The sequence below is a fragment of the Eschrichtius robustus genome, chromosome 21 (genome assembly GCF_028021215.1).
Source record: "Eschrichtius robustus isolate mEscRob2 chromosome 21, mEscRob2.pri, whole genome shotgun sequence".
NCBI classification, from domain to species: Eukaryota; Metazoa; Chordata; class Mammalia; order Artiodactyla; family Eschrichtiidae; genus Eschrichtius; species Eschrichtius robustus.
In genome coordinates, this window is record NC_090844.1 from 10,980,312 (window position 1) to 11,008,057 (window position 27,746).

Below are 27,746 nucleotides of genomic sequence, written 5' to 3' on the forward strand. Positions count from 1 at the left end.
ATTTTTCCTAATACACTTTTCTATTTACTGCTGGAAGTCTTTAGTATCGATCTTGAGGTGCAAACATCAACAACATTTCCTTTTAAACAAAAATGTAATTTTTTGGTATCATACAACAGTTCGATTCTTCATACCCCATTCTAGAATGGTTCTATAAATTTGCTGAGAAAAAAATGGCAATGATGGTCACTGAGAACAACTACTTTTAAGTTAAAGACAACAATAACAAATGAAGATGTATGAGATGAATTACATCGAAAGCGCACTTGTGAACAAGTGATATTTGCCTTGTTTGGGTTTTGTTAAACTTTAGGACCCTGTTTATCATACTTGTGTTCTGATTTGGAAAGTTAAGTAGGGCCTTCAGCATGGCAACACCAACTTGTTGGCTGTGAGGAAAATGATTTCTAAAGGGGTACCTGGGTTATAACGGTTATGGGCTGTATCTTCAGGGAATACAAGTCTGTGATCACAGAGAACACGGCACTTTCCATCATAATGTTCCTAGAACATCGTGCATTATCATTTTCAACCATATTCTCAAATTGACGTATAATCTTTTAGTAAAATTATATCCACGACGTGGTGAAACGATCACAGGATAGTTCTGTGTCTGTAGAAGTGACTGCAATAAGTTAGTGTGATGGACTAACACAAGTATTATAAACAGTTTTATTTTTCTTTACATGTACAATGTGTAAACATGGCTTATCGTCTGCATTTCATGACGGGATGTCACCATGAGAACGGATATATTGCACTTGGTCATGTCACACAAACGGGTACCATTCCATCAGACCCAGCTGCAAGCATCCCCCCTGCCCCCCGTCACACGACCTTCTTTGGAACAACGTGGACCAAACAGGGGTTCGTACACGTTCCCCACTTCGCATCAACAACTGATGTCAAATTTAGTTGTAGGTGAATTTGCTCACCAAGGGATGGTTTAGGCCAAGACTTTGGGGGATTTTAAGATACAAATGAGTCTACAAAACATAAAGAAAATTAATCCAAATCCAGTGAGTACTTTGGTTTAAGTCAGGATCAGGGAATCTGGGATCTAAAATCATTATTGTCTAATTTTATAATTTGTTGGTATATATTTTGTACAAGTTCAAGGAAATGAGATAAAACCCATCAGCTTCCAGGTGAGGCACACGTGAGTAGGTTGGCAAGCACGTATGCAGTTTACATTTCCCCATGTGAAGGAGTACACACCGAGTTTTCTGTGGTTATTCCTAAAGAACTGTTTGTCTTAATAATACATCATGTTTAAAGTCTAAAATGCCAATGCTTGCAAATACATTTGTCTTTAACATAGTATACTGAATATAGGAAGAAGCATCAGTATTGTATACTACTCAGGATTTAGGTATTTATTTAGGTAGAAAAAAGTGTTTAGAATACTCTGGGGGAAATAGGATTCATTTATAGAAGAATATTTCAGGGAATTTTTTTTTTTTTTTTTTTTTTTGCATTTTTCAAGGATATACATTCGTACTGATTTTTGCTTCCAAATATATTTTAAGGCTGTTTGGTAAAATATATACCAGATATGAGGTTCCCTTTACAGGGTTTTGTCCTTACAGGGAATTCTTAACTACTCAGCTTTAAAAAAGTAAAACTTTGAAGCTAAACATGCTTTAATATCATCTGTGCTCCTACGAACCCCATGCTTCGTGAAATGTAGAATATGAGGAAACAAGAAAAGCTGCAGGCGTTAAGGCGCGCCCCAGCTGTGCGAGGACCTCACCGAAGGCTCTCATACATTATCAGGCTGCAGGGAGAGCTGGGTGCGTCTTAAAGTGCGAGTCAAGGTAAGAAAACAAAGTGCTATGGGGCCGGGTCTGTGCTGCTGGGCTGGGGGCACAGCACCCCTGGGGCCGCAGGGGACCCGGCGTTCGGGCGGAAACGCCGCGTCACCTGCTTTTACCTGGAGTCACAGCGAGGACTCTAGTATGGGGTCAAATGGATAAATCCACAGGCGCTTCCTCTGAAGTGATGTCTGAACAGACACACACACCGTCGGCTTGGAACAACGGTCACGGCATCTAAATTTCATGAGACGAATGGGAAACCTTCCGTTAGAGACCTTCCTATTTTTCCCTGGTGCCAATCAGAACCACGAAAACGAAGGACTTTTGCTGAAGTCCACAGCTGGAAATCACAATGTGCCCTTTTTCTTTTTGTCTGAAACAGGCAAGAAATATATTCTTGACTTTAGCCATACTGCATAGGACAAGAGAATTCTGGAAAAATACAAATGTAAACTACGTTTCTTCTTTACCATGTAAACTGAGAGATACTTACCACTCACATTCATGTTTCTTAAACTTTTTACAACATCACAACTGTCATTTTAAACAAGCAAACTTTTTTTTGTTTTGTTTTGTTTTTTAAGGATACCCTGGAAAGTCAACTGACAGAGCATTTGAGAATATATATACATCTATAAAAAAAAATCACATGGTGCATAAAGGGTGAAACTTAAAGACAGAACCATGTGTGACATTTTAAGTTACAAAGGAATAAAAAATAAATGACTCTTTTATCTGAGTGAGGACAACTCTTTGCCCTTTCTACTCCTGCTACAGAAGTGCCAGCCTTTCTTAAGACTCTGCTCTGTTTCCATCTGTCTCTCCCTGTGTGAATGAACATTCAGCTGACTTTCTGATTGTGTAGATGCTGTGCTGAATATCTGTGGCGGGGGGCAGACTTCTCACCCCCCAGGTTTCTGGAGAAGCACATGGCGGGGAGCTTGGTGGCTGGAGAGATGACTTCTCATCACCATAGACTTGGCACAGAGAACCACGTGAGGGGTCAGCTGGGTTCAGGGCACGGTGACCCCAGGCCACGGGAGGGGTCTTTCTTTCCTGCACTCAAGCTGTAGCACCTTCCTCTTGGGTGTCTAATGCCTCGAGTGAGTGGTGAGATGCACCCATTCATAGTTTTTTTGTTATTCTTGCCTCTAATATCACACAATTTATAAAAATATAAATAACAAAGTGTGAACTGGGTTCCATCTCGAGAGGTGTTCCTCGTCCCCCTCTGAGAACAGAGTGGGTAGGTCAGGTGTCCCCATGCCTCTCCGTCCCTGCTGACGGGAAGCCAGGCCATCCGGGGAGAAGTCGTCGTGGCCGTGAGCTCGCAAACCGTGGACGTCAGGGTGTTCCAGGGTGTTTATGGCACAAACACAACAGCTGGGGCGAGCTCGCTGGAGGAGTGACACAGGAGTGACCAGGGATGTGATGCATGGCACGGGTGATGGGGAGAAGGGGCGGGAGGGGCGGGCCCGCAGCCCTAGAGCCGGGTCTGGGCCTCGGGGATGTAGATCTCAATGCTGTCGGCCCGCTCGCTGGCCGAGCTCTGGCGGAAGGACGCTGCCCTCTTGGCTGCCGCCAGACGCCTCCGGGCCTCCTGGCGCTGTCTGTCCGGCAGGTCCAGAGACTTCTCTCTGGTGATGGTAAGTTTCCCTTTGGGGGGCTTCTTTGGTATTGGAGGGGGGACCTTTCTTTCCTCCTGAAAAGCATCACAAGTCAAAATTGGGGGAGTCAGAGGAGCCCGGCCGTACCCCCCCGCTCACAGCCCCGCACCCACCCAATGCTGGCGTGACCCTGCCCGGGGTGGGCCTGCTGCGCCTGCCCCCAGATCCCCCGGGGGAAGTGTTTACACACGAGGACATCCATCCTGCACTTGCGCGTGGGACGCCGCCCTAGTCTTAAAGTTATTTTGACCCTGTTGCTGGGTGAACACTTGGCAAGCACTCACAGTTCTTGAGTTTCCCAGGGGTCTCGGAGGATGCCGCTTGACAGCCCTGTCCTACGCGACAGTCTTTTCAACAAGACTCCAAGGTCCAAGGACATGGAAACCTTCTCGCAGGGTGTCCCAGGGAACCGATGCCCAAATTCTCTACTATGGGCCTTAAGCCCTTTGACATGAACTACATATGATGTTCCGCTTACTTGGTAAAAGGATGCAAATTAACTATTTCTGACCCTTAGCTCGTGTTCTCAAACAAGTCACCCCAAGATACGTGTATGCCTCTTCCAGAAAGAGAAATGGCACAATTCTGCAGCAAAGCAACACACAGTGCTTGCAAGGGTCCTGGTGGAAGGTCTGTGTCCCACACTGTGTTCTCTATTTGCTGTGGCTCCTTGCTAACAAGGCTGGACCTTCCCAGTGGATGGAGGGCGGGAACTCAGCAACCAGTATCCTTGTCAGGAAAGGGGATGTTACATACGGGGCCCGGATGCTGCCTTTTCTGAGAAGATAGTTGTTGCGGGGGGCACCCACTCCTCTGTCTCTTTCCCTCCAGCCTCCAAAAGAATCCAAAGGGCACCAGATGGGCCCGGGCTTGGACACTAGCGCAGGTTCAGGTGAACACATGGCAGAATCCTGATGTTGTGTGCTGCTGGTTTTGGCAGGAAGATCGTTTTGGTGTCTGAAACTTTGTTCCCATGACTTATTTTAAAATGACTTGGACCAGAAGCAACGTCCCTCCTGGCTTTTTGGCAGGGGTACAATCAGGGGTAATTAATTTGTGAAAACTTCCAGCTATTTCAAAATTTAACTCCTGCCTTAAGTGCTTGACTGTGATTATCTATCTCTCTCCTCTCCTTTCGCAGCCTCTGAAATATGGGACTGTAAGAAATCAACCATTCTTGTGAGTCTCCGTTTTCAAGAGGCTTACAGGCGTCCTGCAGTGGAACGGGGTGGGGGCAGGTGGCCGAGCAGATCTATGAGGCAGAGGGTCAGGACTTGTGTCCCGAGTGCAGGACATGGAGCCTCGGCCGCGTTCAAGGGCTGCTCGCCTTCTGGACGGGGTGCTGTACCCTCAGCAGGAACCGTGTTCATTTTGAGGACTACTCTCTGTGTACAGTTGAGGTGGAAGGGATTATATTAGCTGTCAATTACCGAAGAATGAAAAATAGGGAGGATTTTTGCATATCATCAGACTAGTTTAATAAGTTGTATTTTTAGTGATTTCTTCGAAGAACTTTTTCATTTGGAATCATTACTTATGATTTCCTTCACTTCAAAACGAAACCATAGATTTCCTGGACTTGCTTATGTACAACCTGGTGGTTTGCGGGACCCTCGGCCCCGTTATCCGCGGTGAGGACTTTGTCAGCCGCCCGCAATGGAGCGATGGCCTCCAGCCTGGAGCCCCACAACGATGGTGGGCAGCACGTTTCTGGGAAAATGGATGGTGATGATGATTCTTTCATTCTAACTATCTAGATATACACCCTGAACTACATATTAAACACCACTGTCCCAAAGTACGTTGGATTAATTTTCTTTGTCATTTTAATTGATAATGTCTGTCCAGAAAAATCAGATTATGATTACGTAGAACTTCTCCAAAATGTGTTAGGAAGTCAATATCTTTATAGCTAATTCACACTTATCTATTAGCCCCAGTAAAGATGATCTCTAAAGGGAAGAGGTGAAACCATAGGTTCAAACTTAATGGACATTTTCAGCCTATTTCAGGGCCATGAAGTTTACATCCTCAAATTGTTCAGGAAAGTTTAAAGTGTTCCTTGTCTTCAACTGCAGATGCGCAACTGGAAAGTTTATCTCCACAGGAGGCATTGTAACTGAACTGAAACTTCCCCGGTGGGAAACCATCTCAGTACAGTACAAACAGAGGTTTGATGGCGATAACGCAGAGGACAGACCCTACCGGAAACCAGACTGCGGCAGACAACGTGATTTTTGTTGGTGTCTTCCGGGAATTGTCAGCAAGAAAGGGACTCACTACGCATGCTGACGACTTTAGCTCCACCCCGATCACGCACATACGGGTTTATCCCTGAAAATCGGATCCCGTACTGTTAATCAAAGACCGAGACACACATAATAACGTGGCATTTGGAGGAGGTGGCCTGGACGCCGGGAGGTGGCAGCGGCAGGTGGGGGGTTACCTTCCTCTCCGGGGACGCCACCTCCTTCCAGTCGCTGAGCTTCAGCTGGTGCAGCTCGTCGAACTTCATGCTGACGTCCTGGACGGACAGCTGCAGCATGTCCCAGTACCCGGCCAGGTCCTGCGAGGTGGGCCGGGGCATGGCGCTGGGGTCCTGCTGACACACACGCGCAGTTAGAGCTGCTGAGGCCTCGGGGGGCGGGGCCGGGGCTGCTCTTCCCAAGGAAGCGGGTTAGGAAGAAGCCCCACGAGTTCAGAATCGGGTGCGGATATTCCCGAGGGCCCGCGAGGATTCAGGAACAGTTCCCTTAAGTATTTGCTGACAGTTAAAACGTCTGAAAAGGCTACATTCTGTATGATTCCAACTCTAGGACCTGCTGGAAAAGGCAAAACTATGGAGATAGTACAAGACCAGTGGCCATGGGGGTTGAGGGGAGGAGGGGAGAACAGGCGGAGCACCGCGGATTTTTAGGGCAGTGAACCTACTCTGTGGGGTGCTGTAATGGTGGATAGGTGTCATGATCACTTCGTCCAAACCCGTAGAATGTCCAACACCGAGAGTGAGCCCTGATGGGAACCACGGACTCTGGGTGGTGACGTGTCACTGGAGGTCCATCAGTTGTAATAAAGTACCACCTGGTGGGGGTGCTGATGGTGGGGAAGCTGCGGTGTGTGCGGGCAGGGGGGTGTATGGGATTTTTCTCTGTATTTTTCTGTATTTTCACTCAATTCTGTTGTGAACCTAAAACTGCTCTAAAAAATAAAGTCTATTAACCTGATTAAGAAAATGGACAGAGGATCTGTCTTCCAAGGAAGACATACAGATGGCCAACAGGTGCATGAAAAGATGCCCAACATCACTAATCATCAGGGAAATGCAAACTGAAACCGTAATGAGATGTCACCTCACACCTGTCAGAATGGCTACCAACGAAAAGACAAGAGATAACAAGGTTAGTGAGGACGTGGAGAAAAGGAAACCCTCGTGCACCGCTGGTGGAAATGTAAATTTGTGCAGCCGTGATGGAAAATAGTATGGAGTTTCCTCAAAAAATCAAAAATAGAACTAGCACACAATCCAGCAGTTCCACGTCTGGGTATTACATGAAGAAAACAAGAACACTAATTCAAAAAGATATATGCACCCCAACGTTCATAGCAGCATTATTTATCAATACGATAGCTAAGACGTGGAAACAACCTAAATGTCCATCAACAGATGAATGGATAAAGAAGATATATATATACAATGGAATACTACTCAGCTATAAAAAAGAATGAAATCTTGCCATTTGAAACAACATGTAAGTCAGACAGAAAAAGAAAGATACTGTATGATTTAACTGATATGTGGAATCTAAAAATCAAAACGAGTGAACAAAAATCAAAATGAGTGAAATAGAGTCACAGATACAGAGAAGAAATGGCTGGTTGCAGAGGGAAGGGGGTGGGGGGGGGAGAGGGAAATAGGTGAGGGAGATTAAGGGCTACAGGCTTCCAGTTGCAAAATAAATGAAGTATACAGTGTGGGGAATATAGTCAATAATTATGTAATACCTTTGTGTGGTGACATATCGTAACTAGACTTACTGTGGTGATCAGCTTGAAACATCAAATCACTATGCTGTGTAACAGGAACTAACAGTGTTGTAGGTCAGTTGTATTTCAAAAACAAACAAACAAAGAAACAAACTCTTAGAAAAAGAGATGAGACTTGTGGTTACTGGAGATGGGGTGGGGAGTGGCGGAAGGGGGTCAAAAGGTACAAACTTCCAGTTACAGGATAAACAGGTGTTAGGGATGCGGTACCCAACATGATAAATACCACCAACACTGGTGTGTGTTATACAGGTAAGCTGTTAAGACAGTAAATCCTAGAAGTTCTCATCGCAAGGAAAAATATATTTTTTCTATTTCTTTACCTTTGTACCCATAGGAGATGATGGATGTTCACTAAGCTTATAGTGATAATTATTTCATGATGTATGTAAGTCACATCATTATGTGGTACCCCTTACATTTACTCAGTGCTGTATGTTAATTATATCACAACACAACTGGAGGAAATGAGAAGAAGAAAAATAAAGTCTACTGAAGAATACACGTGTAGTTACATTCCTTCGCTGTTTCATTTTGAAAACGCTTTCTTGGAACCTGGGGATGGCGGCACGTGTTAAGGCTCCAGCCGCTTGACAGCTGGTGCAGCAGCAGGCCCCATGGTTCTGGTCGCCTGTGGGGTTCCTGGGAAGCTGGTGCCCGGGAAGGGTCTGCAGTGGTGCTGGTGGTCCTGGGCGCTGGGGAGATGGGCCTGGAGCCACGGCCGTTTGTTTGTTCTCTGAGCGGTCTCAGCCCTGCTTCTGAAGGTCAGGGACGCCCTACAAATGTACCATGTATATTTCGTCGCTCCCACGCAGAGGGAGGGCAGGCACGTCGATCTCCTGAAGGGACAGAACTGTCTCGGGGGCAGGTCCCCGCCCTTGGAGGGTGCAGGTGATACCACGGAGCGGCACACGGGCAGCCAAGGGCGCATGTGTGGGTTTGCTTCTGCACACGGCGCCTGATATATGTGTAGTTTCAATGAGTTTTCTCTACTTAAAGCTGGTGACTCCACAAGAGCAGAGGGCCAGCGGCCTGGCCACGCCCCCGGCGCCCAGCGCTGGCTGGTGACCGCAGCCCCGAGTTCCCCGGGCTGCGTGACCTGCCTGCAGGCACCTGAGTTTGCCACCCTCAGGTTAAGAGTGTGGATTTTTCTGGGTGTGGTTCCCTTGATTCAGTGTGGGGCTATCTCAGGTTAAACAGACAGAGAAATTTCTGATAGGTAAACATTTATCTGAATTTGCTTAAAATGTGCCATTTCCGGCTTGTTCATAAGTCCGTTCCATGAAGCACATCAGGAACTTCTATTTGGTTGGGTTTAAACTTCCTTTAACCTTTGTGTTAGTCCATCTGGGCTGAGAGAACAAGAAAACCACAGACTGGGGGCTTATGAACAGCACAGTCTACTTCTCCCAGTGCTGGAGGCTGGACGTCCAAGGTCAAGGTGCTGGCAGATCCTGTGTCGGGTGAGGACCCCCTTCCTGGTTCACAGACGGCGTCTTCTCTCTTGTGTCCTCACGTGGAGGAAGGGCTGGGGGCTCTCTGGGGTCTCTGTTATGAAGGCACTGATCCCAGCATGGTGGCCCCACCGTCATGACCTCGTCATGTGAATGTTGGGGGACACAGACATTCAGTCCTGGTTCCACATCCACATCCACAAGGTCACTCTTTGAGCCCCATCCATTCTGCCAACGCAGCCAGATGGCAGCTGTGCTGACCTGAGGGCAGAAGGTAAGAACCACTGTCCAAACGACTTGCACAAAATTCCCTCATTTTCTCCTCCTCCGACTGGAGTGAAAGTTGCAACCCGGGGCCACTGTCTGCGGTTTGAAGCCCGTTCTCCATTGAGCCACGAGGAGGCGACCTGGGCATGTGGATCGAGGAGCGCAGTGGGCAGATGCAGGGTCAGATGCAGGGTCAGGTGCAGTGTCAGGGGCAGGTGCAGGGTCAGGGGCAGGGTCAGGGACAGGTTCAGGTTCAGGGGCAGGGTCAGGTGCAGGGTCAGGGTCAGGGTCAGGGTCAGGGGCGGGTTCACGGGCAGGGGCAAGGTCAGGTGCAGGGTCAGGGTCAGGGGACGTTTCAGGTGCAGGGTCAGGGGCAGGTGCAGGTTCAGGTGCAAGGTCAGGTGCAGGCTCAGGGGCAGGGGCAGGAGGGTTCATCCAGTCGCCTGGGTTGTCATGTACTTGCCTGTCTGAGCTCAGCCACTGCTTGTGAAGAAAAGCAGAGCAAAGGTCTTGCCTCCGGGGACGTGTTCTGCAGGTGACGGGGACGCACGGGGGCTCCCTGGACAGTCAGGGCTGGGGGGGGGGACTCCTCCCCCCAAAGGCGGGTCCTCAGCTGCTCTTCTGGAAGATGACACAAGTACAACGTCCTCTCCCGCAGGTGCAGGCGTGACGGGGCCTGAACGTGTCCGAGGGATGGAACGGGTCCCCAGCTGGGACTTCGGGCCCTGGTCCTGCCCCACGGCTGTGCTGAGGCTCATGTCGCCCGAGAGTGGACTCTGTGGTCACCTGCCCTCCCCGCTGGGCCGGCGAAACCTTTGTCCTCTGGGCCCCCAGGGAGCAGAGGCCGTGGAGTCGGTGGAACTGGGCACGGCCAGGGTCTGGCTTTGTGCAGGAGATGGCTGCATCTGTGTCCACTGGACATTCAGACGCCCGATCTGCTTGTAAATCTCATTTTTTCATGTCAGTGGTGAGCCAGGCCGGACCCCTCCCCCAGCAACGTGTACAGAGCCATCCGTCCTTGCTAACCGCAGGCCGTGGGATCCAGGTGGGACGTGGGCTCTGAGGCTCCATGTTCCGGAACATTCTCTGGGAGCTGTGTGTCCTGAGAAGGGCTGAGAAGAGACCGTGGGTCGTGTTCAAGTGCACTGTTAGACCGGCCGGTCTGAGCGTGACTCCATTTCTCCCTGCTCTGGGGTGCTGAGCCGCTGGCCCGAGAGGTACCGGTATCGACCCACCAGCTTCAAGGGCGGGTCCTGCCCGGTGTCGTCCATCCTAAACAGCTGGTGGGCTCTTGACGTATCTCCTGGGGCCACTCTTTGACTGAAAACTAGTCACCGGCCTAAAGCTGCAGAGTGTGGGCAGTGTGGCTTTGCTGAGCAAGGCCCCTGCTCGCACTGTCAGCATTTCAGCATTTCTGCTGACAGGCCTGCTTAGGGCCCCAACCTGACCTCCTCCAACAAATGCTCCAGACTTTTTTGGTCTAATCCAGACGGAGGTCAAAAGAAAAGGAAGCCGTCACGCCAGACTTTTTAAGGTTAACACAAAACGCAATCTGACATGTATAAGACGGATCAAAACTATTAGGGTGGATAATTTTTAAGTGTAATATCAGCTGCTTCTGGCAGAGAAGACATGCAGATTTTATAAGCTTGAATAATGTGCCTCTGCTGAGTGTAGGGTCCTGTAGATGGGGACCCTCCCCACCAGACTCGGTGGAATACGGACCATTCTCTCCAATGGCCTAAATCAATTCCTTAAAGATAATCATTAAATACACACGACGGAGGACGCTAGAACATGCCCAGTAAACATGATAACTGAAATGTTTCCACAGCTGTATGTTTCTTTCAGGGACTCTAAACCTGCTTGTTTCCTCTTTTAAATGTTGATTATAACTTCACGTCATAGGCAACCAGGCGGTAACTCTTTAAATTTCATGATGAACTTGAATGGGGTTAATTGGAAAATATTAGAGAAAACATACTTTTTAATGATCCTGATTAAAAGGGATAAATTGGCAACTCTGACGTGCTATGCTGCCTTTGATGTGGAAGAACATTCTGTAAATCCACACGCCTCCTTGTAAATTTAAAAACAGAACAAAACAAAATCAAATCACCTTGAACCATTGCTATGGGAGACCTTGCAGAGACCTACTTGTGTTTTAATGAAAATGTTTGGTCTGAAAGAAGTCAGTGTATGGATTATAAATAAAAGAATCTGTAAAGTAATGTGATTACTGTTTGGTTATTTCTCCAAATAATATCAAGTGAATATTTTCTTTAGTCAGATAAGGAAAAGTGTGTGTGTAACAATATATATTTATATTTATTTATACATAGTATAGTATACATATAAGTATACATATAGGTAAGAGTGTCCCCTTGATTTTCAGGAAGATCAGAACCAAGTTTAATGCCAACCGTATTACCTAATTTAGTCCATGGTATTTCTGTTCACTCCTGACTGTAACATATAAAGCGCAAATTATCTCTAAAATCTCTTCCTAATCTCTTGCACTGTGGTTGTTTACATGTTTCTATTCAAGCCACCTCCTAGCACCGTCCTCACTGTGACATCCGCTGTGACAGTGATTTACGCTTCCCCTCCTTCCTGAGGTCCCCCGGGGGACAGCCGGGTGGCAGAGGACACCCCTCATGGCTGGGGAAACACCTGTCTCCTTCCCACCCCTGCCCCTCCCCTGCCCATACCCCTGCGGCCTCTCTGCTTTGGCTGCACTTTTAAATCACCCCCCCCCAAAGCTGGGAGTGTCCCCCCACTCATTCACCAGGCTGCACATGTGCAGGGGTCTTTTAACAGGCAGGAAGGCAGTGAGCACAGAAAGAACGGATGTTCAGCTTGGTTACAAGGGGCCGAGGTTACCTGAGGATCCACTTACCATGTTCTGTTGGCAAAGCCAGTAAAACTGCTGGAATTTCTGCGACATCAGAAGCTGGGCGCTCCCAACAGCACTCCTGATTTTCCCGAGAACTGTTAAAAAAAAAACAAAACAGGTTTAAAACTGGGTCCATTAAAAAACAAAAGCAAAAGCATCACACAAAGGGGATATGACCCAAAGAGCAAAAGCTATTATTCTATCATCTCTGTTACTGGAGGTGAAACCGCTGAGTTTATTATGGCCACGGGCTGAACTGTCTTTCCGTCTGCTACATTCCTGAGCATGAAGGAAATTCAAAGACGACCAAATGCCAGCTACTAGGATACTTCAGTGTTGGGGGAAATTTAGCTTGGAAAGCTACTGCTAACACCCCCAAGCCCTTCGGGGGTCAGCAGGGTGACCAGTTCCCCCGACCTGCTCACATCACCATCCGCTGACCCGTGGAAGCGTCACATTCGGTGGTAGTGAGAACATCCCGCTTTGGGGTACCCAGTGGGCTAGCTCACCAGCGCTTTCAGGGCGTAGGAAGTGTCAGTTTAATACAGAAACGATTTGTAAGTTGTAAGACTTTAATCAAATAGCACTTAAAAAATGTAAATAATATAGTTTTGTCAGTGGAAAGGGTTTAACCAATTACCCGATAGCTGTGACAACTTTGGGATTTGCACTGGGCAGATAAAAGACTTTGGGCATGAAATTTCTGGGAAAAACCCACACCTGCTGCCTCCAGGGGCCTCCATACTGCCCATCTTTCTGCCCCAATCCTTCCTTAGTCTGTGTAAACGTCGTCATTATTTTGGAAATAATAGCTTTGGTGGATCCCAGCTCCCATGGTTCTCAAAAGCATGTAGGAATCTGTAGGAAAACATTTCTGGCGACTACACCCAGGCCCACTTATCTCTGACGTTTTGTCTAAAAGCAACAACTCCCAGCTATTTCACTGAGCTTACACGGCATCTTCCTCTGATGGCCAGAAGCATCTTCTCTTCTGGGTCCCCCGCGAGACTCTGTGCAGAACACAGATAACAACCAGCCACACGGACCCCCTGAAACTCAAAGTCGGGCCAGTTTGCTAGTCTGGCCATTCCCTCAGGCTTTCAAGAGAGCAGGGCAAGCTTCTCTCCAGTGCCCTGCGGGCAAGCCTTCAGGAAAAGGGGGGTTTTAGCCTGGAGGTTCGTCCGTCATGAAGCAGAGACACAGCCATCACCACTAACAGGCTATTTAAGTACTTACTCTGGACAGAATGCTTACGTCCTTGAGGTTTTATCTGGAGAAGAGCCCACAAAGGCCAGCCCCATTAGCACGTGAGTCACCTGGGGGTCTGGTTACAGGCAGATTCTGACTCAGGGGGTCTGGGGTGGTGCCTGAGACCTGGCATTTCCACAGAGGTGTAGCCTGAGTCCAGAGAAGTAAACTCAATTTTGTTACCTTTCTCCCCAATTTCCCAAACATCAGTAATTTTGACAGGCAGCCTTCAATAAAATGACTTGAGACATTTAACGTGCGTTAGAAACTGGCATCAAAGACTGATCCCTGAGCCTGGCCACACAGCTGCTGAGACCCTGTTCCTTGGCCTGCCTCGAAGGGAACGGAGTCACAGACACCGTTGGGAAGGGCCTCGATACCACGTAACCAAGTGTCACATGTTGGAACTGATGTCCCAGAAATAAACCCATTGCTGTGAGGGGTGCTGAGGACACATCCTAATGCAACAGAAATCAGCCACACGACAGAAAGGATAGCACAGCCTTCATTTTTACAGGGTGAGGCTCTGGCCCTACAGACAACGTGTTCGGAACATGATGCTCTCCTGGGTAAGTTAATGGCCTGAAACACTTCTTAGTTTGCCTGTGTTTTCTTACTTGTCCAGATTGTTGTTCCCCAAAGTCTTATTATGGCAAATTTCACACGCAGAAAACTTGAAAGAAAGTATCACAAGCACCTCCACCCCATCCCTTAGAATCACCAATCTCGGCGCGCGTTTATTTTCCTGACCCACTTGGATAAGCTGTGGCCAGAGCCCCATCCGTCATCATCCTGTACGACCATAGCGCCATGACCGCTCCTAAGAAATGAAGAGTTCCCTAATATCATCCAATTCTAGCTTGCTCCTAAAATATGAAGAAGAGTTAAAAATGTAACTTTTAATACAAGTGAGTTAGCTGGATAACACTCTGGCATCCTTTCAGACTTAAAAAAAAAAATGTTGTCTTGTCAGCATCTTGACACTTGGGCCCTCGTGTCTCCTACCAATCCACTGCGAGAGGGGCTTACTCCCCCAGACCCTTGATCCCGCCCACCTCCTCTGTCTGCTTTGCCTGCAGCCTGGCAGGAGGGCAGTGGGGTTGGAGCACCTCCTGGAAGGGCCAAAAATACTTCCTACTTTGTTCCCAGTTTGATTCCCCAAACTGAATATGTTTCTGCAGCTCTGGTCTCACTGTTGCTGAGTGGAAGAGTTAGTTTTGTTTTTGAAAAGTTGAATTTTCACTTGTAAACCCCTATAACTTGCATGACTGATGAAAACCTTTCAAGAGACTTGTTTTAACCAAGCTGTCACTGCAGGAATATATAGAAGTGACTCATGTATAAGTGCACTTCTTTTCACTGACTCTATGCTTCCTGAAATGGTATTTATTTATTTATTGTTAATTTCTCTAAGCCTCAGGTTTTTTTTAGATTAAATTTATTTTTTTATACAGCAGGTTCTTATTAGCTATCCATTTTATACATATTAGTGTATATATGTCAATCCCAATTTAAAAAGTCAATCAGTTTTACCCATTTTGAGGTTTTAATCCCTAATTTTCATATTCTTCTTAAAACGTACTTCAACGGAAGTGTTAATATAAAGTACTTCAGGGGCTTCCCTGGTGGTGCAGTGGTTGAGAATCTGCCTGCCAATGCAGGGGACATGGGTTCGAGCCCTGGTCTGGGAAGATCTCACATGCCGCGGAGCAACTAGGCCCGTGAGCCACAATTACTGAGCCTGCGCGTCTGGAGCCTGTGCTCCGCAGCAAGAGAGGCCGCGATAGTGAGAGGCCCGCGCACCGCGATGAAGAGCGGCCCCCGCTTGCCGCAACTAGAGAAAGCCCTCGCACAGAAACGAAGACCCAACACAGCCAAAATAAATAAATAAATTAAAAAAAAAAAAGAATCCTCAATGTCTGATCATTGTTTTTTTTTTTTTTTAAAAAAAAAAGTACTTCAGTTTATCATCTTTAGCACAACATGGATAGGTGGGTGATATCTCGGTGTTGATTTAATGCAGTGGAGACTTATTATAAAGGGTATAAATTGATTATTGCTAGAGAGAGATAATGACTGTCAGAGTGTAGCTAATGACCTGATTGCGAATGGCAGGAGAATTTGCCGCTCAGTGAATGGGGATGATTCTATCTGATACCTATAATGTACATAGCTTCCTATAATTGCAAAGAATTTGAAGTGAAAATTCAGCTTATTCTTTTCCACTATCCTTCCCCAATTTTGTCATAGTTTAGACACTTTCTTTCAAGAGCTACAGATTAGGACGTATGCTCATCAGAATGCAAACGTACAAAGAACCTGAGACAACCCTGGCCTTTGATGTACAAAGAAATTTGATTAACTGACTTGCCCCTTTAATTTATTTTTCATGCGTGTTCTACAATTGTCAATTCTATCTAAATTTGCTATGAAGTGCCAGGACAACATTTACACTATTCTTTTCTTTCAAAATTTGAGGTGGGTTTTTCTAAAATTTGCAGACAGTTTGAAATGATCATTTGAAGATGTATTACTCCGGGATCTCTTGGGATTCCTTCCTGACTCATTTTGTAGAGCAGCCTGGGGGGACACGGCTGCTTCCACAGCCCTCCTCGCTTCCGGATCTCTGGCTTTATCATTTTCGTTTCGTTTCGTGTTTCTTGAGCACACGTTTCTTTTTACGCTCCAGTTTGCCTGCGGCCACTGGGTGGCTGGGCTGTGTGGGGACATCTCCGTCGTGCACTGACCACATCCTTAGCAGGATTCCAGGATCCCAACCAGGCTTGTGTGTCCTGGCAGGGGTCTGGAAGCAGTGGCTCTTCGTTCCCTGGACGACTGGTCAGACCCCAGAGGCTGTAGCGGCTGCGGTGTTCAGAAGCATCATCATTGGCTCTGGTCCTCAGTGTGCTGTCTTTGCTGATGGGGACTCCTGGGCAAACTGCAGACCCAGGGGCACTTTCTCTGTGGCCCGTGGCCTCCTCGTCTCCTGCATTGCCACGTGGCCCACGAATCCTCAGGGTCACTCTACCTGTTGTCTGCTCTTCCCTGTGCCGACCGCACAGGGACCGAGCCATGCCCCCTGCCACCGCCACCATCCAGGGAGCATTGCCCCTCCGCACGGAAGGACTGGGGGACCCATGCCGGACACCGAACCCCGATGCCGGCGTTAACGTGACTCGTGAAGCCGGGGTCCCTTAGATGAGGAAGGAAATCACCGAAGCCCCCAGCTCCGTGAGTCTGCAGGTCCCTGCATCGGACTTGGCGATGTTCAGATTATTCGCTTTTGGGCAGAGCTGTTTTGCGGGCAAGAGAACGTCCCAACACCTCTCAAGAGACCCCATTGTTGAGTTCCTTATACCATTCATATTTCTACAGACCTGCTGAGTAAGATCTTTGTGGTTCTGGAACCATTTCTTTTATTTCAGAAAACATACAATTTTTTTGGTTTTACTTTATGCCACCTCCCCTTTTGGTTTAACATAATTAACACAAAAATCCCAAAACACTAGTTTAGTGATGGTTTACAATCCTTCCAGAATATATCTATTTATGTATTAACAATAGGAAGCCTGCTTTAACATGACTTAACTGAAACCAGTATTTAACTGGGCTCACGATGTTTTTATTAACCACAGAGGGCTGAATGAATCTAAATTCGTTCAGTCAATTCAGTGAGCCGTGATTATAAAATTACAGCTTGGGAGAAAAGTTATCTCACGTAATGGAAATTTCAATATTCCAAGCTCAGGGTTTTGGTTCAACAGCCATTTAATTTAAGCTTCGCTTTTTGAAAGGGCCATAACCAATAACTCTGTTATCTGTTCTTAAAACGAGGACTAGACTTGAAGGTTACCTGACCTTTAGACATTACTAGGGAAACAGCTAAATGTGGTTAATATGGTGCTAGTTTAACGGGCGAAGCATACAGTTGAGGTTCAAAACAACTGTTTTGTCATCTTGGTCCACAAAAAAATAAAGCCAGGCAAATAAGAGAAGAAATTAAGAAAATCATAAAAAGGATCAAGCAGATCTATTCCCTGTTCTTTGCCTCTGAGCCTCATAGAAATGCAGTTGCACGTAGTTATTAAACGGTGGTAGAAAAACCCACGCAGAGTCACGATTACTGAGCTGGTGCCTGTGGAACGGGCTCTTCCCCAGCCTGGCCGAGGGCGACTGCAGGATGCGTGGGGTTTAGATGCTACGCTTTAAGAAGGCGTGAGCAGGGCTGTGACCATCCCCCCGGGTGTGAAGTCTGCACCTCTTCCCGCCTTCTTCCTCTCTCTGACTCTCAGTTGCACAGGGCTTCTGCCAGGCACTGCTGGCGGATAATCGATGTACCAAGTGTGAGCCTTCCAGGAGCCTAAGATGTCAAATGACAGCGGGGGGCCGGGTGGTAAGAGCTCTGGGAAAACGCAGAGCCGTCCCCGCCTTTGAGCAGCATGTCCCCAAGGCAGTAGAGGACGACAGAGCCCAGGGACTCGAGAGGTCGTGGCTCAGCCTCCCCCGCGGGCAGGTGCAGAGTCCACGTCTAAGGGAGGGTCTTCCTGGAGGGTCTCCCAGCCAGTTCTCTGCCTCTGCTTGTGCCCTTGACCCTGCTCTCTCATCACCATCCGCCCCCCCCCCCCACCTGCTTGACCAAACCCACCTCCCCTCAAGGTCCAGCCCAGATGCCACTGTCACCAGGAAGCCTTCTCAGACTTTCCCTGCTGGCAGCATCTCTCAGGCTCCTGAGAGAGTCTTTTAAAAGCACTGGATCTGCACTGCTCTTGCTACACTTCATATTTCTCACTCGCCATGAGCAGCTCTGCCCTGGTCTTACTTCACCCCTTCTTAGGTCACCGCAGCTTCTGTGCTACACACTCCTCTTCGTATCCACCTGCAGTCTATCGAACGACTCAGAGTATGGGTTCAGCAAATATCTGCTGGGTGTTTACAAGACGGAGGGAGTCCAGAAGAAGGTCCCAAAGGTGCCAAAAAGATTAAAAAAAAACTTGTGTATGGAAATACAATTGAGGGACGGCAGAAACTCCCTTCCCGCTCTGCCTTGCTGAAGGAAAAATGTGTTCTCCAGTTGTCCAGTAATAAGACAACTGAACATCCTAAGTGATGGACTCTTATTGTTGATGTGGGTCACTGTAGATCATCAAATCGGATTTCAGACACAGTGCACTTATGGCATTACTCCCAGAATTTTCTTGAACGCCCCAGTGACAAGAAAATCATAACTTATGACAATGCTTCAGTGCTGAAGCCTTTTAATTTCACCTCTCAATTTCCAAGGGCTGAGGCACAACCCAAGTATGTATTTTAAGGCTCAGGGATTCTCTCTGGACCACAAATGGGTGTCACAGATTCAGAGAATCAGAATGAAGTAAACGGCCAGGGATAGGGGCTCAACATTTTCTAAAAGAGCAGAAGAAGACAGTGTTAGAATACAGAGAAGGAGAAGTTCCCAGGAATGGAACAACTGGATTGAAAAACGTCGGGCAGCGTGGTGGGAAAGCACAGCTTTTGACACAACACAGCTCTGACTTCGAGCCTGGATTCCATTGCTCTACTCTGTGGAATGTGGGGCAAGATTTTAACCTCTCTGAACCTCAGTTTCTTTACTTCCATAAAGGTGACAGTATTTTCCAGGTATCATGCTATGCTGAGCCCTTGAAGATGTAAGTGATGCACTTAGCGGAGCCCTTGGCACTGTGTTCAGTACATGATGGCTTAGAGATTTCTTTTAAAAAACATATCTTTAAAAAAAATGATAATCCTTGATAAAATAATAACTGAATTAAAGGTACACACTAAATATGGAAAATCATGACATGGCAGGTTTTGCTCTGGGTTGTCTTACAAACACAGCAAGGACTAAGGCCTCCATCTCTTCCACGCACAGAGGGAGACCAGAACCTCGTGGATGTGTCCTAAACGGTGTAAATGCACATGATTCTAGAATAAAATGCTACAGACATACTGTGGGGTAAGCCCTGACAAGGGTTACCTCTTGCTGAACCGTCCCCCCATCTCCTCCCCTTCAAAGGCATTTCACGGAGGAGCCACAGGGCGTAGGAAACACATCCAGACTCATCAACCTCAGGCTCACGTCTTACAAGCCCCGAGGACCGCTCACCAAGCCCGGGCTGAACGCGGGGGTGTGTACAGAGCGGGAGCTGAAAGTCTCCTTCAAATCCCGGGTCAACTTGGGATAAAGAGGATAAATCCCTGATACAATTCAAACGGCTTCGTCCCGCTGAAGCACATACTGACAAGTGAAGAAAAGCCGCGGGAAACGAGGGATTTTTAAACATCGGATTGAGCGCAGTCACCGTCGGCTGTGCCCTCGACAGGTGACACGGGTGGACAAACGCATGGGGGCGGTGTGACTTTGGCAGCTACGTGCAGTGACGCCGCACGGCCGGGGCACCGGCTACACTTCCTCCAAAACCCTCAGCGTCTAGTACCCACTCCGGTGAAGGAGGTGTGGGGTGTGATTACTGAGAGAGGAAGGTGGGAGAAGAGAGCTGGGGATTTGAAGGCACTCTCCCCCTTTCTTCCTAAGTTAACAATGTACATTGTAACAACTCAGGATCAAAACACCAACCATTTTCTTGGACTCCTCAGTGGCCAGGGCCACTGCGTCTATAAGTTACCGTCCTGACACTTTCATCCTTGTGCCTCCACTGCCAGGATTACTGACATTTTCTCCTACAGCAGATTTCTGGACATGCAATGTCAGGGTGACATTCCCAAGGACATCAGGTGTCCTTTTGAACTTCAGGATTTATAGTGATCTAGCAATTGTACAAAGGACTTCATGGAAAAAGAAAAAATTAAAAAGAGCATGCTTTGTCGAGTTAAGACATTCAGAAACGCCTCTGTGAAACTGTATTTGGTGAAGACAAGTGTTAGTTGTACGTACACTGCAATCATTCTTGCGGTATTCTTGGTCTATAAACAAATGCTGCTTCTGGACAATCCTGACGATAAGTTTCTTCAGGGAAAGGGGAGGCTGGTGCCTTTCTGCGCAAGAGCTGGAGACCCACCTGGCGTAAAGGGTTGGGAGCAGATCTGCGCTGCCCACGTGAGGTCAGGGAACTTAGATCCCCACCCGCCCGGGGATGGGGAACCGGGAGCCGCCATCACCAGCTGGCTGGTTAGCCGTCTACCACGTCCAACGTTTCTTTGGCATAAAGCCAAAGCAATTTCTTATAAACACGGGACAGTCATGATTCTAGAAAACGTCTGAACTGCTCCATATCAAGTCATTGCCAGAATTCAAGAGAAGCGGCACGTGGAACAGGAGATAAACTACATCCCTGTGAGCACAAGCCATCCTGTTATCCGACAAACAAAACAAAACAAAAGGATGCCCTTTAATATTTTAGCGATTGCTTTTCTGCTCATTTACTTGTGTCTTAGAATTGGTGGGAGGCAGTAGGAAGCCCACTCATTTAAATTTACTCAGGGACCCAGGGACTTTCCCCGGGGATTCTGCCGTTTGTGTTACGGCAACATCACGAGTGTCTACAAGCCTCAGAGGAGACCTGGGCCCTTACTTTCCTCCGCGAGGTCGTTCTCCTCCGCTTCCCTCTCCATCTCCTTGCACCAGCCTTCCATCCTCTTCGTCTCGCTGTGCAGCAGCTTCAGAAACCACGCGCCGTCCCTGTGGCACGGAGACATGTGGCCGCCATCCACCGTGTCCATGGACGGGTCCAGCCAGGGGTCGGGAGGGGGCAGGTCGGCAGTGTCCACGGGGGTCCGATAGTCCTCTCGGTAGCTGAAGAGCCCCTGGGTCCGGACGGTCCGCACCGCCCCGTACTGGGTTGGGGTGCTGGGCTCCGAGTGCCTCTGGAAGGAGGACCCGAACTGCAGGCCCTTGTCCTCCGTGGCGACATGTCCCGGGAAGCCCTCCAGCTCCAGGTCCGCCTGCACCGCGGCCGTCACGCTGTTGGAACGCTTAAAGCGTCCGCATCTGCAAGGGAGGCAAGGGGGACAAGTGGGGCCTTTGCGAGGTGACCTCGTGCAGCAAAACCTAGGTGCACCCATCAGGAGTGCGCCTGGGCCACAAGCCAGCACCTCGCGGAGAAGACGAGCGTTTTCACCTCTATTACAAGCACTTTGGTGCTTCATCTATGGCAGAACACCATTTGGCTTTGCAAACAATGAACCTCTACCTTCTACCTAAGTTTCAATGTCTAAATAATGCCCACTTAAGACTTAAGTTTATTGCACGACACAAGGAGGCTTGATGTATCCCGTGAAACCACTATCTTGGAGTGGTCACTTGCCTTTCAGAAAGACGCTACAAGTTTACTCTCTTCTGTTTGTGGCATACACGTAAAACGAAGCCCTGCTGCTTCTTTTATGTCTACAATTCTTTTAAGTAATAACATCTGTGTCCTACTGAGTTTTGGTGGCTGTTCCTATCACAGCTCAGGACATGAGTTTCTTCTCCTATCTGAATATTGTAATATCATCCCGATTTTGTCTTTTATGCAAAATAATGAATCCAAACTCTGACCTCAGCAGGTGTTTAAAAAACATTTTCATCGTATGTATTTAAATGTCAGTCATTCCACACAGCCAGTTACTGAAATGACTGGCAGAAGTGAGCTTATAACAGGAGTGCAGATTTTGCTGGTGAGAACTCTGTGTGTGTGTGTGTGTGTGTGTGTGTGTGTGTGTGCACGTGTGCATGTGTGTCTGCATATCCAAACTTTGCCCATGCTACATGTTTTGGCTCCTCAACAACTGGCCCCCCAGATGGCACACAGCTGTGAGTACAGCTGGTTAATGGACCTGCCACCATCTCCTGCCCTGGAGGCAAAGGAGCTGAGAACAAGCCACCGCGGGGGACGGAGACAGCCAGCCCAGGTCCCCAGGTACAGACGACGTGCGGGTTCTGAGAGCTCGCGTCCTGGGGAAGCCATCAGTTTGTGTCCTGAATTCCTTGGCAATCAAAATCTTTGCAGGCTGGTCCTAAAGCCCTCCACCGTGAGCGAATCACCGGGGCTTCACGATGTAATGCGCTCATCAAAATTTGTTCTTATGAAATTTACAAGATATGCTATTTTAAATATAAAATAAAATAGTCACCCTGTTTTCGTTACAAAAACAACACTTCTGTAATGGACTTCTCTGTGTTTGACAGTTTGAGGGGTTCCTTTGAAGTGTCACAATCCCAGCACAGCTAAGGTCTTAAACTTCTTTTAATCTCCCTCCCTCTCTCTCTGTCTTTCCTTTTACTTTTAACATTGTAAGGTGAGAAAACCTGTGTTTGTTTCACCCTCAGCCTGTTTTTTCCCTTTGGATAAAGGACTCTAACATTCAGAGCTGCCAGCCCCTCTGCTTTCGTAGGTGGTAAATTACTTTAGAAAAAGCGAGTCCCCTGCCGCTTGCAGAAACAAGGCATAGGAGGAAGTTAATTCACACTTGAATGATATACATTGAAAAGTATAAAGATATGACCCTGTTTCCTGGCCTGAATTATTGATGGTCAAATGGCCTGAATCATTGATGGTCAGTGTGGTCTAGACACTTGCAGTCAGGTTACAAACCAAGAGCCCCGCTTGGGAGATGGCGGGTACTGGGGTATTTGGGGGGCTGCTTACCGTTTCTCGTCCTCCACCTGCACGCCAACAGATTGGTACTCCCGCAGGCCACGGCTCTCCGTGTCAGAGTCGGTAGCTGTTTCCACCTAATTCAACACAGAACACCTTATTTTAGAACCGAGACATGGGACCTGGGCCAGGGACTCTTTGTGTGTGTGTATTCATTTGTGGTAATTAATTGTGTATTTGTTTAATTAATGCAGAGATGCACTTGACCCAGGAAAATGACAGAGAGAGGGAAATGCACTCATATTGGTATAAGTAAGTTGCTACTTGTTTCGTCAAATTCTGCATCACCACTTGAACTCAACACGGCACCTCAGTCTTTTAAATGTATGCAAATAAAATTGCTTTGTTTAGCTCGGGCAAAAAATAGGCTTTGTTAGATTGCATTATGAGAGGACTTAAAAGCTCTTATCACACCCTACAGGTACAGCATGAACCAGACAGAGCTAACAAAACACACAAGCGATTTAATAGGACTGTGCTGATGGCTGCATCCACACACAAGAACACACGGAAGGAATTTAAGCCTTTACCAGGAACACCGAGGCAACCTCTCCATCTGCGCCTACACAGAACTGTCTCTCTTTTGCTAACGACTGTGCCCAGAGCAGGGCGATGTCAGAACAGAACAGAAATCGTGCATTCTACACACAATCCTTATGGCGGCTGCGTTTGCCAAAAAGTCTCCCTGAACCCAAAGAACCATTTATGATCATCACTGGTGTAAAGTTAACTCATGAGAGAATTCTTATAGCGCAGGTTTTCTAAAAAAACAAACAAATAAACAAGCAACTCTCCCCCGCCCCGCAAACTCTCAGTATGAAAAGTCTGCAAAACCAAAGCTTTAGTCAAATATTATCCCAGCTACTATACTGTCCCTTTTCCTTTTCACAAAGAATATTGCCTACTGTCTCAAAAGGACTTTTGACCCCAGTCCACAAATGTCATAACTAAACTGTCAAACACATCTTTTCTTAAAAATATTAACGATTGCTGCAAGGGTAAGATACAAACCATTAGATGAATAATCAGGACGCTCTCCTGTGAGTTATGAAAGAAAAGGTGTACTTAATCATGCCTGTAACTCGGGATGCCCCTCGGCTAAGCCTTTGTCACTGGGGGCTGACTCATTTTGTGGTGAGTAGAAGTCGTGGTACTAAGAGCGAGCTGGCATTTGTTTTCCGCTGACCCCGTACCAGCTACCATGCTAAGAGCAGACAAGTGTTACTACACCTGGTGCACATGATACCCTGTGTCGTTTCCAGCCACATCGAACACTGAAGAATCAGAGAAGGTGAGTAACTTGCCCAGGGGTGCACAGCTTGTCGGGGGCAGAGCCATGCTCTGCACTGATCCGCTGTGGCCAGAATCAACACGGCCCCATGGAGACCCTGCAGCTCCCGGTGGGCTGCGGAGCTGGGGGCAGCAGTCGGGGGCTCCCCACTGTTTATTGGTGTAATTCTGAAAACATGCACAGAAGTCGCCTCTCATTTGTGTTGCGTATTTTGGCGGCTGGAAGAGGAAATAGGTTGACTGCAGGGGGAAACGTGCTCGAATGAAATTCCTAACCTTGCTGTTAATCACCATGTCTTTTGAGTTTCAAGTGGGTCACGGCTCACAAAAATGTTACCTTGCTGGGTGGGGAAACTGTTGTTATTGTTTTACACAAAAAGATTGCAATAAAAGTTAATATATTAAAAACGTTACCCCTCGTCAGTGCAAAAGGAGCTGCCTGTGCTTTAACTGCTCTTCCATTCTATGGCTATAACCTGATTTATTTAATCAGTCTTCAGTGGAGGGATAATGTGGTTATTACTAGTTTTCTGACATGGTCAATGACACCGGTATAAATACACGTCTGCACGTGCATGTACTTTGGTGACTATACTCACAGCCCATTTGGCGGCTGAGGCAAAGGTATCCCATTTTACAATTTTGGTCGGTATTGTCGAATCTGATAGATACATAATACGGGTGAAATTGCTTCATTCGTATAGTTTTAGAGAGGTATTTGTAATGGAAAGAGCATTAGCTTTTAATCATAAAAATGTTCCAAGTATTTGCCTTACTTTTTCCAGTCTTAGGATTCTGGTCTAAAGAAGTTACCTCGAATTCTAACAAATTATAAGGTGACACGTGGGGACAATAGGAGGCTAGGAAAGTAGGATAATAGTAACATATGGTAAGTTTTCATTTCTCATGACACAGAAGAGCTGTGCAGCTATGAAAATGACGGTTTAAGGATGACACCACGAAAGACGCTTACGATACAATGTCCACTAAGGAAGGTAGACAGGCAGGTGGCGTGAGCGGTCAGATCACAAGACGTGTGTGCACACATACAACTACACATCTTCACAGACACATACACATGCCATAAAGTGACTAAAAAGTACGACCAAGATATCACAAAATGCTTTTTTCTTCCTTTCTCTAGTGCGTACGTTTTCTCTTATAATTCTCTTATTTTTACAGTGAATGAGGAAAAGCAGCTTTGGAGGCAGTCAAATCCTGCCACTTGCTGGCCGTGCGGTACTTGGGTAAATCTCTTAAATTCAGTGGAGTCTTTTCTTCCTACTCTCAAAAGCGAGGGAAGCGCTGGGCACCTGGTCTGATTGACGTAAGACTCTTTGGGTGGAGCCAGATTCAGGTCAGCTTCTCCACAGCACATCTAATGCTCTGCCCTCTCACCCCCGCTTTTAAGATCATCAGCTATATTAACAATAAGGTATTAAATTCAAGGAGTTTATATTTAACGACTTTTTTAGATTTTACAGTGTTTGTCATATGAAACCTTTGTAAGAAAAACATGAAGATAGCTCTACTTTTCAGAAGGTAAAGGTGAAGGGGCATATGATCTAGTGGTACAAGGCCAGGATGAGCTAAATATTTATCATTTCAGAAACCCTGGGACAGCTTTACGTAGATGGGGAAAAAAAGTAAATCTGGGACAGAGAAAAGGAATTACTGTTTTGCACAGTGGAAAGGAAATCAAAGGAATCATTTCCCGAGAGAAATTTCTGCCTAGGAGGGTAAAAGGATTGTAAAGGTTTTGAGAAATATATGCGTACATTCATTTTTTTACAAGATCCATGGTGTTCCAGGCATTGAGAAGAAAGACGAAATCAGCAAAATCCCTGTATTTTAAGGGAACTCTCTGTGAAGCGAACGCTGTACTGGAGGTGCTCGCTGATGAAAGGGGAGAGGACCACCCCATCGCTGCAGTGAGTGGTGGGCGCCGGGATCCGGAAGCCCCCGCCTCACTCTCCCCGGGCCTCAGTGGAGGGACGGCTGCTGAGCCTCGGGCCAGGAGGACCAGGAGGAGCAGTGGGAAGGAGGACGGTCCCGCACAGGCCAGTTAGGGAACAAGGAGTTTGGTGTGGCCGGCGTGTGTGTGAGTGCACACGTGTGTGCGTGTACATGCCTGTATGCGTGTGCACGTGCATGTGTGCAGCGCATGCGTGTACACGTGAGCGCACATGTGTGACTGTGCATGTGTGTGCATGGCCCGCGTTTTCGGGAGGTGAAGGCTGATCGCCCATAGTTGGAGGCACCAGAGAGAAGCAAGCTGTTACGAGGATATTTGCTGGAGCTCCAATCTCAAGTTTTTGCTCTAAACTGAGCTCATTTTAGGCTCTGCCGTCAAAACTTCACACATAGCAAAGCGGGTACGTTGCTTCCCCTACAAAGCCCCCGCAGTTCCCTCAGGGACCTAGTACAAGTCCAACAGTTAAATATGATTTGCCAACCTTGCTCTGTGAGATGCTTGCAGCTCAGCAGAAGCAGTTAGGAAGGTGGGGTGGGGAGGGAAGGCTTGCTGGAAACGTGAAACGGCTGGGACTCCGAGGGCGTCCTGGGTCCGGGTAAATCAGCATCACCTCAGAGAGGACGTTTAAACCCAGTAACCAGCTGGTGACGCCGCAGAGTGGGAATCGCTCCCATTTTAGAGATGGGGTGACTGAGGCAGACGGGATTGAAGGGTCCCTGACGTTAAACCACATCACAGGGTCTGGGAACGGTAAACGTGTTCTACAGAGTTTCACACGCACACACACACACACAAGTAGAAACTGCAATAACAGACAAATCACAGGTAAAAACAAAAATGAGCACAAAGAAAATAGCTAAATGTCACCACCATCGTGAGGAAAAGTGGGGTAGGGCCAGGTGTGGGCTGCAGGTGAGAAGACAGGTGTGCTGGCTGGGATATGTCACCAGGAGGGACCCAGGTGTCGCGCACACCTGCAGGGCCTGGGGCAGGATGTCCCGGAGGAGCCGTGAGCTGAGCCCCTGGGGACCCTCCACATCGGCGCTCCTCCTGGGCCCGGGCTCCAGGGCAGGTGCAGGCAGGAGGGCGCACTCCGCTCGGTGGGAAGGACAGTGCGTGTAAAATGAAAAGACTCTGCACTGTCTAAGTTTCCCCGACAGCTGTGCTTCTGGGAACCCGTCAGGTCCTGGTTCTGGGAGGCCAGGCGGGAACCCGTCCCCCCAGTGCTGGATGGGCACGCAGAACAACAGCCCCCCTGCCCTGCAAGCTGAGGACAGCGTGATGGGCCGGGGGCGTTGCCGTCCTCCACGCAGGGTCATGGGGTGAGACCCACAGCAGGCTCCCGGGGGGGTCACCGCAGGACCCTCCTTTCTTCCCCTTCCGTGTGCGGCAGGACACTGCAGGCTGGGGTCCCACTCTCCCCCTGTGGCTGTGAACCTGTAGGCAAGTCACTCACCCCCAGCCTCGGGTTCCC

At 47.9% G+C, this 27,746-nt stretch overlaps 1 protein-coding gene across 1 annotated transcript in view; it reads right to left on the minus strand.

Annotated features, from left to right (window-relative positions):
- Positions 1-3,300: 3,300 nt before the first annotated feature.
- The window catches only part of DLGAP2 (DLG associated protein 2), a 94,393-nt gene continuing 69,947 nt past the window's right edge, over positions 3,301-27,746 (minus strand). The window contains exons 7-11 of the mRNA XM_068531968.1: positions 22,999-23,084; positions 20,944-21,359; positions 12,149-12,240; positions 5,931-6,083; positions 3,301-3,519 (exon numbers count right to left, since the gene is read on the minus strand). Of these exons, the coding sequence (XP_068388069.1) occupies positions 3,301-3,519; positions 5,931-6,083; positions 12,149-12,240; positions 20,944-21,359; positions 22,999-23,084 (966 nt within the window). The remainder of the gene's footprint in view (positions 3,520-5,930; positions 6,084-12,148; positions 12,241-20,943; positions 21,360-22,998; positions 23,085-27,746) is intronic.